The sequence below is a fragment of the Suncus etruscus genome, chromosome 1, assembly GCF_024139225.1.
Source record: "Suncus etruscus isolate mSunEtr1 chromosome 1, mSunEtr1.pri.cur, whole genome shotgun sequence".
Classification (NCBI taxonomy): Eukaryota; Metazoa; Chordata; class Mammalia; order Eulipotyphla; family Soricidae; genus Suncus; species Suncus etruscus.
In genome coordinates, this window is record NC_064848.1 from 189,468,792 (window position 1) to 189,481,157 (window position 12,366).

The following is a 12,366-nucleotide window of genomic DNA, read 5'->3' on the forward strand; positions in this document are numbered from 1 at the left end:
ACCCCAGGAGAGTGTGGGGGTGGGCCGTGCTCCCGGGAGGCCCGGACTCCCTAGGGCAGCAGAGAATAGCCACTAGGTCCAGGGGACAAGGACATCACAGGGCAGCCAGAGCGGCCAGGATAGGGATCCAGGGACAGGCAGAGACAGAGTGAGCAGAGCGGCCCTCACCTGGTGACCAGGGCCGAGATGATGTCCGTGATGGTGGCATTGACCTCGGCCAGCATCTCCTCCACAGGCCCGGGGATGGGCAGCTGCTGGCACAAGTGTTCAGCCCGGCGGATCTGCTGCCGGTTCTGCCAGATGATCTCTGCCAGCTTCTCACACCTGTCAGAGTCGAGCCCCGAGTCACTGGGTCATAACCGGTGACACTCAGGAGTTACTCCTGACTCTATGCTCAGAAATCGCTCCTGGCAGGCACGGGGGATCATATAGGAAGCCAGGACGTGAATTACCATCCATCCAGGGTCAGCTATGTACAAGGCAGATGCCCTACCGAGCTGCTATCTCTCTGGGTCCCCACATGGGGGTTCTTCATTTGTGAGAACCCAGCACCTGGCTTCCCCTCACCCAGGAACCTTTGCGCCTTCAAGTCTCCCCTCCCTGTAGAGCAGAGTGGCCACTGGAAACATGGCAAACATGAAGAAAAGGTCTGCTGCTCTGGATCTTCTGCTGCCACTCCTGCTCTGACCCCATTCCTGGAGGAAGTTCAGACTCATCATGTCTGCCCCGAGAACACCCATGGGAATCCATTTCCAAAGCAGAGAAAACAGTGGGAGTCCCTGAGGCCAGTCCGCCCCTATCCCCAGTCCCACTGACCAGGACTGCAGCACATCCAAGCTGCCTTCAGGGGGGCCCCCATTTCCCGCCAGCTGCTGCCGCCGCTTCCACTGGATCAGCTCATCGTCCAGAATGATGGTCTGTTGCTTTCGCAGCAGCTGCAGAGTCTTCTGATGCTTCTCGGCCAGTTCCTGTGGGCAGGGAGAGTGGCCACTGACCCCCAGAACACTGCAGGGCGCTCCCAGGAGGCAGGCCCGTCCCCATCACCCCTGCAGGTCTGTATGTGCCTCCAATACTCACCACACGGTACTGTTGCAGTGTCTGTGCCTCGCGCTGCAGCCAGGCCTCCAGGGACACCTGCTTTTGCTGTAGCACTGTGTCCCGGTTCAGGCGTTCCTGTGGGCTCAGCGGCCCCGGCTGGGATCTCTGGGCTGAGGAAGTACCATAGCATTCACACCATGACCTCCCAGTGCCCAGAGAAGCCTGATGAACCCCGAGAACCTCCCAGCAGTCAGGGGGGCTCTGCTCTGTGTCCCCCAGCCTATCACAAATAACCATAGTTGGGGCTGGAGTGACAGTATAGTGACAGTAGTGGGCAGGTAACTGGGGTTCATCCCTGACACCCCATATGTCCCCCTGACATCCCCAGGAGCAACTGTGAGTGCAGAACCAGAGCAACCCCTAAGCATTGCAAACATTTGGCCCCAAGCAAAACCAAACAGCCAGATCTGGGGATTCTCTGATGGGTGGGTTTCAGATATGACACCATGTCCCCAGGAATGTTGGTATGCTCCTCAGCAAAACCCAACCCAGAAACCAGAGATGGAAAGCCCAAGATGAGGGTCACAGCACTGACAATCAAAGGCCTTTGGCAGACAGTCCATCTTCCCCAGACCTGGACAAGGTTGTTCTGAGGGAGAGTGACAGGTACCATCATCCCTCCAGATCATTCAATCCCTTCAGTTGTTCAGGCAACATGTCAGCAGGACAGAGATAAAGCTACCGCTGCTTCCAGGTCTGGGCCCCACCACTTTTTTTTTGGGGGGGGGGCACACCTGGCGGTGCTCAGGGTTTACTCCTGGCTATCTGCTCAGAAATAGCTCCTGGCAGGCATGGGGGACCATATGGGATGCTGGGATTCGAACCAACCACCTTAGGTCCTGGATCTTCTGCTTGCAAGGCAAACACCGCTGTGCTATCTCTCCAGCCCCACCCCACCACTTCTTAAGGTGGAAGTCAAGAGTTATGAAATAACATGAAAGTAGTTATAAAAATAAACCCCAATGGTACCAGAGTGACAGAAAAGTGGGTAGGGAACTGGCTTTGCAAGTGGCTGACCCAGGTTTGATTCCTGACATTCCGCTAAGAGTGATCCCTAAACATGAGCCTGGAGTAAGCCCTAAGTACTGCCAGGTGTGGCTAAACAAATAAACAAAAATCAAAACAAAACAAAACAGAAACACCAACCCTTGAACCTGGTGTTGGAGGGCAGAGGCCGGTAGGTATACCTGGAGAGAAAAGGTTAGTAGGGCAAAGTCTCCTCCACAGGATCCAGTCTTGTGGATGCAGGACAGGTGCAAGTGGGAAGCTATTCAAATCAAGGCGCTGAGGTCTTACATGGCCAACAGGGGGCGCTGCCGACCTCAAGACAGACTGTCTTACTAGGTGTCCCCAAGAACCCCCTGGACTGCCTAGTAGAAGGGGGCAGGGTCTTTGTATCCAGGGCTCACTTGGGGTGCTTGATGCAGTGCTCTTCTGCAGGGCAGTGGTCCTGACTACACATAAACCTGACGGTCTAGGTCTATTACCGTAGACCCAGTCCCTTGACTCTGACTACCTAGAAAGTTCCACATTCTTTTTTTTTTTTTTTTTTTTTTGGTTTTTGGGTCATACCTGACAGTGCTCAGGGGTTACTCCTGGCTGTCTGCTCAGAAATAGCTCCTGGCAGGCATGGGGGACCATATGGGACACCAGGACTCGAACCAACCACCTTTGGTCCTGGATCGGCTGCTTGCAAGGCAAACGCCGCTGTGCTATCTCTCCGGGCCCGAAAGTTCCACATTCTAACAGTATAGCAAAGGCCCACGAAACTCTGCCTGTTTCCTTCGGCTGTAAGCACATCCTCAGAGTGGATGATTTTCCATGACAGGGGCTGGGTTCTCTGATGATGGGAAGCCAAGGGCCCCACTCTCTGATGGCCCTGGCTCTTCACACCCTTTCCTCAGCTCAATCCACCCAGCACTGTCTTGAAAACAAATGAATTCCTGCTACTAAGGTGAAAGATAAAAGTGTCTGAATGGGGTTGGAGTAATATTATAGTGGGTACTCTGGGATAGTGCAATCTCCAGAACCTTATGAGGTCCCCTGAGCATGGACAGAAATAATTCCTGAGCACAGAGCCAGGAATAATTCCTGAGCATCGCCAGGTGTGCCCCTCAAAAGGTGTCTGAATGGAAAAACAGTTCTTTCCTCAGCCACCCTGAGCTTCTTTCTAGTCCTTGCTTACAACCAAAGGACCCCAGGCTCACCCTGGATCCTCAGGCTCTCCTGGTACTGGATGATGAAATACTCCTGGGTCTGCTGCAGCTTCTTCAGCTCATTCTCCGTGTCTTGAGTCACCAGCCGCAGCTCCTCGAATGTCTGGTTGATCTGCAGGTGTTTCTGGGACATGGCATCAGCGAGAATGCTGGGTGGCGAGGTGCCCTGCAGAGACAAGGGGGCACGCTCAGGCAACAGGGCAGGGCACGGGGATGGGGTACACTGGCCTTCATCCCAAGAGAAGGCCAGCACTGGCCCAGGAAACCACCTGAGAGTCCCCTCCCCCAAAGCCACATTTTCAGTCTGGAATGCAAACATCTTTTTTGTTTCTTTTTTTTTTTTTTTTTTTTTTTAGTTTTTGGGTCACACCCGGCAGTGCTCAGGGGTTACTCCTGGCTGTCTGCTCAGAAATAGCTCCTGGCAGGCACGGGGGACCATATGGGACACCGGGATTCGAACCAACCACCTTTGGTCCTGTATCGGCTGCTTGCAAGGCAAATGCCGCTGTGCTATCTCTCCGGGCCCATCTTTTTTGTTTCTTTAGGGCCACATCCAGCGGAGCTCAGGGACTGCTCCCAGTTGAGTACTCAAGGGCTGTTCCAGGCAGTATGTGAGCACTTTCGATGCTGAGGATGAGCCCCAGGACACCTGTGTGCATAGCTTGTGCTTCAGCCCATTGAGTTGTCTCCCCCTGCTCTCTTCATTTCTCACAAACATTTTTTGTAAAATTTGGGTAGAGAGGTGAACGGGAAGGGCGGGTGGGCTGGCAGGCACTTTAGCAAGCACATTGGACACTTCCAATCCGTAGCATCTCCCAAACAGGCCCATTCCTGTGTCCGTGATGAAACCATATCAGACATTAAACCCAGAGCCACCTGGGCTTTCCTGTCTGTAGCACTCCTCCCAAGGTCCCAGAAGGGCTGTGTAAGATGCCAGACTTAGGGGGATGAGACCATGTGAACTAGTCATGCTGGGTCTTCACTTCAGACAGACACAAGGGAAGAAGTGAAACCTCTCAGGGGTGGTATCTGGAGACCCTAACAGGAAGTTACAGTGGGGACACCTTTGGGGCCTGTGGGGTTTGGCCTGTTGAGGGACTGGACTAGGTCCTTTCCTTTGACATCAGGAGCTGGCAGTTCAGTTACTTGCACTATTTTGCTGCTCTGTAGCTACTATCTCCCTGAGACTGTACATCAGGTAAGATGTGACTAACCTGCTATTTCCTGTTTGCACTTCAGGGCAATCTTTGTTTATAGAATTCCTCTGTATTAGTGCTTCTCAATGTTTTCCCACTGTGGCCCCTTTCCAATTCTGTTTCCGGCGCTCTGTCCTGATATTCATTTGTATCTCCCCTGGGATATCCTGGGCTTTGTGACTCACGTCTGAGGAACACTGCTATAGATGCGCTGAGTTACCATAACAAAGCAGGGGCAAGAGAGAGGGCCGAGTCTGGGCATCCCAACTCTTGCACCTGTACCTGCACTGCAGACACTCACATTGTTGGCTTCTCGGATTAGCCTCTGCTCATTGTAGAGGATGTGGCGGATGCAGCGCACCAGCTCCATGGGGCAGCGGTCGTAAGTATTCTGGAAGAAGCCAAGAGCAGAAAGTCAATCACTTTTTCTCCCCATTCGGAAGGACCAACCTTTTTTTTTTTTTTTTGGAAGGACCAACCTTGATCTTGACTAGATTATTTTTTTGGTTTTGGGTCACACGAGACTGAGTGCTCAGGGTTCAACCCTGTGTGTGGGGTTCACTCTGTACTCAGCTATCACTCTTGGTGGTGTGTGTGGGACCATCTGGAGATTTGGGGATCAAACTTGGATTTAATACGTGCAAGATAAATTCCCTACCCACTGTACTATTTCTTTGGCCCCAGGGACAAGATCGTGTGGGCACAGGGCACAATCAGAAGACATGCTTCTCTTCTACCACCACTGGGGACAAGGTGCCTAGGGACAGTAGGACAAATCCTGCAGCTTTTCGAGCATTAATCTTCACACAGTACTACCAATACCAGGATCAGTAAATTTCATTTACTTTTTTTTTTTATTTTGGGCCACACCCAATGGCACTCAGGGGCCATTCCTGGCTATGTGCCCCAAAATCGCTCCTGGCTTGGGGGACCATATGAGACACCAGGAGATCAAACCACAGTCCATCCTGGGTCAGCCGCGTGCAAGGCAAACACCTCACCACTGCACCATAGGTCCGGCTCGGGGACCAGTAAATTTCAGAAAGGTCATATCCCTGGGGAAATGGTGTCACCCTGACCAGCCAGCAGAGTTCACTGTTGCTGATGAGAAGCAAAAGGATGCTCTCTGGTCAGATGTGATATCCCCAGAAGGACACAGCACCACTTCCTTACACTTATCAGTCTAAATTGGGCCAGGGATGGAACCCAGCAGTGAAACACTGGCCTTACATGTATGAGACTCTGGATTCAATTCCCAGCACTACAAAAAAAAACTTCCTCTCCTCTGGACATGTATGTCCTCAGTTTATAGGGAAACATCATAAAAACCTCAAATAAAATTAAATTTATCTCCTAAAATAATAGTTTTAATAATCTAAAATTATGGACGCAAATAGAACAGTAATTAAGGTGCTTGTCTTAAGGTAGTTGAAAATGATTCTGTCCCTGGCACCATATGGTTTTCTAGCATCTTCAGGAATAACCCCTGAGAGTAGAGCCAGGGGTAAACTCCTGAGCACCTTTGGGTATAGTCTCAAAATAATAAAACAATAGAAATTTTGGCTCCCCAATAAACAAACAAACAAAAGGTACTCAAGGATTTTTGGAAGGGGGCACACTTGGCAATGCTCAGGGGTTCCTCCTCACTCTACACTCAGGAAGTGGCAGTGCTGCTTCGGAGACCATATGGGATGCTGGGGATAAAACCTGAGCCAGCTATTGTGCAAGGCAAGTGCTCTACCCACTGTACTATATCTCCGGCCCAGGCACCCAAGTTTTCATGTTTGATTTGGAGAAAGGTATTTGATATTGTTAATATAAATGGAAGAGAAAGAAAGGCTGAGAAATGGCTCTCTGTGTGTGCAAGTGCATACTCATGCCTGCATGTACTGAGTAAACTCAGTACGCATGTGCTGGAGTTGGCTTTGTGCAAGGCAAGTGCCTTATTCCCTGTACAGTCTTTCTGGCCCTGAGAAATAGTTTCATAGTGAGGCAATCAGTCATGACAATGAGAATCAGTGTGTGACCCTGCACTGAAGGGAATAAAGGTCTTACTAGACAGAGGGCTGGAGAGATAGGCACAGTGGTAGGGCATTTGTCTTGCATGCAGCTGACCCTAGGATGAACCCAGTTCAACTCCCAGTTTCCCATATGGTCCCCAGAGCCTGCCAGGAGAGATTTCTGAACACAGGGCCAGGAGTAACCTCTGGGTGCCACCGACTGTGGCCCAAAAACTAAAAAAAAAAAAAAAAAAAAAGAAAAGGTCTTATTTGGTCAGCTGACAGCACAAGTAACAGGTCAAAACAAGACTCCCTAAATATGGGCTCTGTCCATGCTGAACTCACTGCAGTTGGTGACTACACTGCAAATATGTCAGGGAATATCAGAGTCTTAGTAAAGACTGGAGACAAAGGGAAGGCTGGTGTGGCGACCTCTGAGGTGATGTGAGTTGAGGTGATGGAGAATAAATACATAGTGCAGAGAGACTCCTCATTCCCTTGCTGATCCCTTCCTCTCCCCTTGCAGAAAGCATGTGGTATTGACAGTTGAGTTACGCCTAAGTAGGATTCTTTGTATCCAACTTGCAACTGTGTGTGTATCTGAGATTCTTTTCAAATAAAATGTAAGGATAAAGCTACCAATGCAACAGTAGGAACTTCAGACACATCATTCCTGTTAAACACTGTTGAAGACAAAGAGCAACTCTGCAGAATGCACAGCAGGACATCGAGCCCCTCCCTCCCTCCCAGGGAAGAGCAGGAGGAGCAGCCCCCCCCCAACCCCCTATAGCCCACACCCACCTGCATTTGTGTGGCATAGTGGCCCAGCTTGATCTTCAGCAAGAACCCATCTTCCCCCACCTGGTGCTCTGCCTTCTTCTGTAGCTCCTGGACCAGGCCCTCCAGGAGCTGGGTAGCCTTAATATTCTCCTGTGGATTATCAAGATCTATTGAGTCCCTAGGGGGAAAAAATTACATAACATATGTATACAGACATGCACATGAGCCTGTAAAAATGCAGCCTCAACACAGTGCGTCTCCTTTTGGCTATGGGGGCAAGAAAATGCTCACTGCAAGTTTTCGGGAACCACCCAAATCTGCTTCATTACAGGAATCGGGATCTACGCTACACATATAGTTTCCTGTCACATATAGTGATAGAAAGTATATTTTTAAACTGCCTTTTCTCAAAAATTGTCCTTTATCTTTCCTCCTCCGTTTTGAAGCCTGGACCTCTATCAGCTTTGAGGAAAGAAGGGAAAAGGAAAAGTGCTTCCTGTACTCTACAGCTTAGTAGGAGCTGTGATAGTTTCCTATTTATAGTTACCTGCTCAGTGTCAGGGCACAAGGTTAAGAGTGCTCCACATGGTGGAGGGTGGCTGACAGGGCCTGCTGTGTCCGCAGGAGCTGGGGATTCAGTCCCTGGCACCACAGAGCCCCCTGGTACTCATTGTATGTATAGGCAACTCTTCAAAAAAGAAAAAAAAAACAAAAAACAAAACCTCAATGTTCTGTATGTGTCTTCCAACCCCAAGAAGTGTTGCTTATTTTAGTTATTTGGTGTTTGTCTTTGTCTTTGTGTATGTGTGTGTGTTTTGATGGTGCTGGAAATTGTGTGTGTGTGTTATTTGGTGTGTGTGTGTGTGTGTGTGTTTTGATGGTGCTGGAAATTGTATGTGTGTGTTATTTGGTGTTTGTGTGTGTGTGTGTGTGTGTGTGTGTGTGTTTTGATGGTGCTGGAAATTGAACCCAGAGCCTCACACAAGGGAAGTACTGCTGAACTGAACTTTCTACCCCCCACGGAGCAGTTCTCAGCGCCATGAAACCACCTTTACAGCTAGTTCTAAGAAGTTCTGGAAACAAGATGCCTACGAGTATTTACAGAAACCAGACATTCATAACACACTAGTTGTGGGTCTGGCAATGTTAACTCTTCCCGTGAATAACAACAACCAGCAGAGCAGACACTGAATTGATGTCGGGATAGGATAGGTCAGTCTCCCTCTCTCTCCTCCCTTTCTTCCCTTTTCCCCTCACTCCCTTCCTTCCTCCTTCCCCTCCCTCCGCTTTCAGCCCTCTTCCCTTAAGCAATTTGGCAACAACTGCAGCAGGGCTGTGGGAAGTTACTTAACTGCTCACTGAAGAAACCAAACAGCTGTTCGATTGAAATAACATTCGATCACTGCTGCCCTAGTCTGAAGGCCAATAAGCAACAGGATGGAAGCTAGAGGGCTTGGCCATCGCCAAGGCCCTGAAGTCAGCTGGCAACTGTTTTCAGAGCACAAAAAGGTGGACCAAAACACTGACCAAGTGTATTTACGGAATATACTCAAATCGAGAAAGCCACAATTGTGTGTGTGTGTGTGTGTGTGTGTGTGTTGCGCGCGCATGCGTACGCTATGTAGTAAACATTATCTGCACTGGATAAAAGCCTGGAAAACGGGGCCTGGAGAGATAGCACAGTGGTGTTTGCCTTGCAAGCAGCCGATCCAGGACCAAAGGTGGTTGGTTCAAATCCCGGTGTCCCATATGGTCCCCTGTGCCTGCCAGGAGCTATTTCTGAGCAGACAGCCAGGAGTGACCTCTGAGCACCGCCGGGTGTGGCCCAAAAACCAAAAAAAAAAAACAAAAAAAAAAAAACGACCTGGAGAAGGAAGATATGTTGATTTGGGGCCGGGTGGTGGCGCTGGAGGTAAGGTGCCTGCCTTACCTGCGCTAGCCTAGGAGACGGACCGCGGTTCGATCCCCCGGCGCCCCATATGGTCCCCCAAGCCAGGAGCGACTTCTGAGCGCATAGCCAGGAGTAACCCCTGAGCGTTACCGGGTGTGGCCCAAAAACAAAACAACAAAAAAAAAAAAACAAAAAAGCCTGGAAAACATGAAGGCAGCACTGTAGATGAGGCGATGGACAAATTTACTGCTTCTCATCTGAAGACCTCGCTTTAGGGAAGATTTGGTCTCTGAGCAAAACTGATGAAAATCAAGTACCAGTTCTTATGCCTGAAAAGTTTGATTCTCTGCTAAAACAAACAAAACAATGCTCAGCCCCCTCCCCAACTTTCTTAGACTAGACACAAATAAAATTCAGTTATTTCTTAATACCACATAAATCTGTAAACATCTGTTCAGGAGGATAGCAACACGAGAAATCTACCTGGAATCTGAAATCACCAGAAGCTTCCTACGCTTGTTTTTCTGACTCCCCCAATCACTAGAGCATCGAAGAAAATGAGAAGGAAATGAAAGGCACCAAGGTACAACTGGAGGACTCTTATTTAGCCGTTTTTTCCCCTTCTCTTCTTCCCTTAATTACATGAGGCTGAGATTTATTTTAATTGCCTAGAAAATTGCTTGCCTTTGGTGCTCTCTAGTTTCTCTACAGAAATCTGCTAACACGCAACTCAATTATCCTGAGGCAGAATGGTTTGGGGGGGGGTATGCTCCCCAAAAGCAGCAAAAGGCCCCATTTCTCTGAGCTCTGTTTGAGAGGGGCCGGGGCCTCTGTGGAATGTGGGGCCAACCACCCCGCCCGCACTGGGCATTCATGCTGATTACAAAGCTGTGCTGCTAGTCTGCTGTACTGAGGCACACAAAACTGACTTAAAAACAGTTCCCTGTGAGTATATCAATGGTCATCTGGAAAACAAAAAAAGTAAGAGTGCTTGTTAACTCGGCCACTGAGTCTAATCATTAATATCTTTTGGTTTGGCACACTTTTATTGGTTGGTTAGGCATATATGTAAAATACAGAGAAATTAAAGATAGCCAATGTCTCTGCAGTTCAATTTTAAAAGTCATACGCTTCATTAAAATATACTCATGTGCATGCTGTATTTAGCCCATGGAATTCATTGGGAACAAGGGCTGTAATTCTTTTTTTTTGGTTTTTGGGCCACACCCATATGACACTCAGGGGTTACTCCTGGCTATGCGCTCACAAATCGCCCCTGGCTTGGGGGAACCATATGGGACACCGGGGGATCGAACCGTGGTCCGTCCTATGCTAGCGCTTGCAAGGCAGACACCTTACCTCTAGCGCCACCTTCCTGGCCCAAGGGGTGTAATTCTTCAGATGGACCTGACGACCTATGTATTGAGTCTGCTTTTGGCTTACTTCTCGGCTCTGTACTTAGGGGAATCACTCCTGGCAGGCTCGAGGGACCATACGGGGTGCCAAGGATAGAACCAGGGTGGGCTGCATGCAAGGTAAATGCTGTACCTACTATTTTTCTAGCCCCAAGTATGTATATGTGTGTATGTATGTATATATATACATATACATATATACATACATACACACATATATGGGTTTTATGATTGTTTTCTGTTTTTTGGGGGGGGCTACACACGGTGATGCTCAGGGGTTACTCCTGGCTATGCACTCAGAAATCGCTCCTGGCTCGGGGGATCATATGGGATGTCAGGGATCGAACCAAGGTCTGTCCTGGACCTGCTGCATGCAAGGTAAACGCTCTACTGCTGTGCTATCGCTCTGACCTCCAAGTATATATTTTTTCTTTTTTTTTTTTTGGTCTTTTTAGTTATATATATATATATATATATATATATATTTTTTTTTTTTTTACTTTTTTGTGGTTTTTGGGTCACACCCAGCATTGCTCAGGGATTTTTCCTGGCTCTGCTCAGAAATTGCTCCTGGCAGGCATGGGGGACCATATGGGACGCCGGGATTTGAACTGATGACCTTCTGCATAAAAGGCAAACGCCTTACCTCCATGCTATCTCTCTGGCCCCAGGTATATATATATATATATATATATATATATATATTTTAATTGGCAGGAACACTTTCATGCTTTGAATTAGAATGAACTATTCAAGGGAATAAATCTTATTTTTAAAAATCTCAAGCATTATTCCACCTCCCTTAAATCTGAGATGGGCGTAAACAACCTTTTACTGGGCTACATCAATTTTCCCTGCACACAACAATTTAAAGGCTTATCTAGCATGGCATCTTTCCAATCAACTCTTGGTCTTGTGCTTTCCAGAAGAGGCTGCAGAGAAAACTTCACTTACCATGCCTGGCTCTCGATCCACTGGGACAAGTAGTGGCGCACCTCGATGGGAAAGTGCTGGCCGTAGAGCGCCTGCATCTGGAGCAGCGCATCGCCCGTCAGCTGCTGCGTCTGGATCCACATGGCCATGGTCCACAGCCTGTGCGATAACAGTGAGAGTGTTGGGGGGGGGGTGCTTTCCCTGCCCCCTTTCTTTCTTTTTTTTGTTTTTGGGTCACACCAGCCACGCTCAGGGGTTCCTCCTGGCTCTACGCTCAGAAATCTCTCCTGGCAGGCTCGGGGGACCATATGGGATGCCGGGATTCGAACCACCGTCCTTCTGCATGCAAGGCAAACGCCCTACCTCCATGCTATCTCTCCGGCCCCCTTTCAAAACTACTACAGGTACCTACACTGTCACCAAACAGGAAAGTAATGTTTAACATCATTTTTGTACACAGAAAGATTGATATTGTTTTTATTTTTGTCTTGGGGCTCCACCCAGCTGTCCTCAGGGGTGGCTCTCTGCTTCAAGTTTCAGTTTCAGGATCATTGAGCTGGAAGGGCTCATATGGGAATGCTGAGGATTGAACCCAGGTCTGGTGCATGCAAGGCAAGCACCCTACCTGCTGTACTGTCTCTTCGGCCCTGAGGTTGTTTTCAGTTTTTAAAAAGATTAATATTCTTTTAAATATTTTTATAAAATATTATTTAATAGTAGTGAACTATGTATAATAATGATGCAACAAAATACATATACAATATACCAACTGTAAAAACAACATTGTTGTTATTACCTTTGAAATCCCCAAATCCCCATTCCTCATTTGAAAATCCC

The 12,366-nt window shown here is 48.6% G+C and overlaps 1 protein-coding gene across 2 annotated transcripts in view; it reads right to left on the reverse strand.

Moving 5' to 3' along the window:
* The window catches only part of LOC126016963 (signal transducer and activator of transcription 5B), a 131,149-nt gene extending 119,465 nt beyond the window's left edge, over positions 1–11,684 (reverse strand). For both annotated transcript variants that reach the window (XR_007498648.1, XM_049779077.1), the window contains exons 1-7: positions 11,551–11,684; positions 7,312–7,468; positions 4,812–4,901; positions 3,306–3,480; positions 1,078–1,208; positions 817–968; positions 169–324 (exon numbers count right to left, since the gene is read on the reverse strand). Coding sequence is in view for 1 of the 2 variants with exons in the window: in XM_049779077.1 (XP_049635034.1) it covers positions 169–324; positions 817–968; positions 1,078–1,208; positions 3,306–3,480; positions 4,812–4,901; positions 7,312–7,468; positions 11,551–11,678 (989 nt within the window). In the remaining variant the exon portion in view is untranslated. The remainder of the gene's footprint in view (positions 1–168; positions 325–816; positions 969–1,077; positions 1,209–3,305; positions 3,481–4,811; positions 4,902–7,311; positions 7,469–11,550) is intronic.
* Positions 11,685–12,366: the final 682 nt, after the last annotated feature.